Raw genomic sequence first — 2500 nt, 5'->3', positions numbered from 1 at the left:
TAATCATTTAGATCCTCTTTTTTGCTGTTTTTTACGGACTGAAACCGAACATTGAGGCACTTGTTTTTCCATAAATTCTAATTTTGTGTGATTTTCCAGTTGATTGATGTTTTTACAAGCCTTTGTTTCATTAACCAATCAAATAATCTTAAACATTCTTACAAGCGCGCTGATTGGTCCAAAGTAGCGTGCTTTATCAGAGTATAAAGCACTGTGCTGACGACATCTCAGTTCGCCACAAGCAGCGCGCGCTTTGAAAATAAAGTAGAATTTTTGAAGAAAATTACTTGTTTTTTATCATAAAACAAATAAAGAAGCCTTGACTGTGCTCTGTTCTGTTGTAAAGCACTTAGGAAGCGGCTAGAGCACTCAAGAAGTAGGGAGAAACACTCGCCTATCGGCTCGTGTTTCCCCCTACACTTCTTTCGTGCTCTAGCCGTTTCCTGCGTGCTTTACAACAGAACAGAGCACAGTCAAGGCTTCTTTATTTGTTAAATATATATACATATATATATAGCTCTTTGGCATTACAAAGCTTTTGCTTTCATGTTCAAATTGAGCACTCTACTAGGATGAGTCATTGCCGCTTGCAATTGCGCATGCTCACTAGCTCGCTAGTTTGAGCACTCTGGCATGACTTGGATGTACCACATGCGTGGGACATCTGGGGTGGCTTTATAGCTTAACCTCCATCCTAGACATCAGCACTGCACTGATGAGGCCCGGAAGGCCAAAACAGTACTGTCTGCAGTTAGTTATATATATATATATATATATATATATATCTGACTGGATTTACAAAAAGCTACCCATTGATGCTGTAACTTAGCACCTTCAGATGCACAACAAAGTTCTCTCTACTGACAGCTATGATTGCAGCTAGGATCAAACCTTACCCCATCCTGGACAATGCAACTTCTCGAGTTTACACGTGTCTAATTATTATTTTACTGGTCCTTGCATGGGGATCCCTGTGGCACCTGAGAGGTCAAGGTAAGACATTTCCTGACTTCCTGACTTAAATTTTGATCAAGTCCTATATAAGAGAATTAGCTTCTTGGTCATTCCTAAGTCATAGGCGATCAATTTCTGCCAAGTAGTGTCACAGAAATACTGACAAGTTATTTGATTTAAACCAAGGCACAAACTCTAACTCAGGGTATAATCAACCCCCCCTAAACTAACTTTGCCTTGCTCTTATAGGTGCAAACTAACATTTAAATCATAGCTTAGACACTCTAGAGTTTGCACAGGCATGTCTTGACGGAGCCCCCCCTGGTTCAAAGACCGCGCCAAGAGGTTTAAAATTTCTCCGGAGTCTATAAAAAGCGACCATTGCTTAAATTGTCCTCTGTCTACATATATACGAAATTCACTAACAAATAAAATAGCCTAACGGTGACAATGTTTCTATAAGTAAGAATGTGAAGTCAACTACAAATACATTGAACCACTTAGGTCTATTTTGCTGTGAGTAGGTGCACAATGCGGTTTCGTTGCACGGAAACCAGTTGCTTAAGATGAAACAAATATTCTTTTCATACGAAAATCTCGACAAATTATCGAGCCATAAAATCAAGAATACTACTGCTGACTTCAGCAAAGGTTGGCCTGTGGTCCGGTTCCTGGGGAAAAAAAAAGCACATCTATTTGTAAATATCAGTTAATACGACAGGTCATTGAATAATACCTCCATGTGACGTTTCAAGGGGATGTTATTTGTATTACAATCCATTTAATTTGCTCTTTAGAGATCCAAAAAAAAAAAGAAAAAAACAAGAAAACAAAAAAGCAAGCAAGAAAAGGTGCACTAATGAAACAATGAAGATATTTCAAACAGGCTACAACTTGAAGGATATGGTCAGCCGAGATCATGGTCTCACTAGCCGTCGCGCTATGGATACCTGCATGAAAGATGAAGGTTTCCTAAGCCATCAATAGAAGTAGGATTACTTTCACATATACAAGATCAGGCACATCCGAAAGTTTGTAACTAAGGAAGCTACCCAAATACTGGTCATGCCCTCGATATTAGTCGTATTAATTATTGCAATAGTTTCCTGTACCGCTTGCCTGCGGTTCACGTCGCCAAATTACAGCGTCTACAGAATTCAGCGGCAAGACTTATTTCCCTAATTCACGTTATCGTCATATTACGCCGGCGCTGAAATCCCTTCAATGGCTCCCCACTAAATACAGGATCTTATAGACCGTATTCATAAGTGGTGGTCACATTTATAATTCTTTTGTCCACGTGCAAATTAGCCTACCAAGCCTCATTTTAGAGCAAGAATTCTTTTCAATTCACTGTATGGTATCGAGGCTTGGTAGGCTAATTTGCACTTCGACAAAAGAATTATAAATTGACCGCCATTTATGAATAAGGTCTATTTAAGGTTGCTATTTTAACATTTAAGATATTGCATTCTCTTGACCGTTTCCTGACTATTTAAAGGAACTTGTGAAAATAAAGGGGCTCTATAGATATAATCTACGGTCC

At 39.0% G+C, this 2500-nt stretch overlaps 1 protein-coding gene across 2 annotated transcripts in view; it reads right to left on the bottom strand.

Moving 5' to 3' along the window:
• Nucleotides 1-943: 943 nt before the first annotated feature.
• Nucleotides 944-2500, bottom strand: part of LOC137997128 (tyrosine-protein kinase TXK-like) — a 144089-nt gene continuing 142532 nt past the window's right edge. For both annotated transcript variants that reach the window (XM_068842914.1, XM_068842915.1), the window contains one exon: nt 944-1625. In XM_068842914.1, coding sequence (XP_068699015.1) covers nt 1560-1625 — 66 coding nt within the window. In that variant the 3' untranslated portion in view covers nt 944-1559. The remainder of the gene's footprint in view (nt 1626-2500) is intronic.

The sequence above is a fragment of the Montipora foliosa genome, chromosome 3, assembly GCF_036669935.1.
Source record: "Montipora foliosa isolate CH-2021 chromosome 3, ASM3666993v2, whole genome shotgun sequence".
Lineage (NCBI taxonomy): Eukaryota > Metazoa > Cnidaria > Anthozoa > Scleractinia > Acroporidae > Montipora > Montipora foliosa.
The sequence above is the reverse complement of the archived record's forward strand: the minus strand, read 5'-3'. Positions and strand labels throughout refer to the sequence as shown.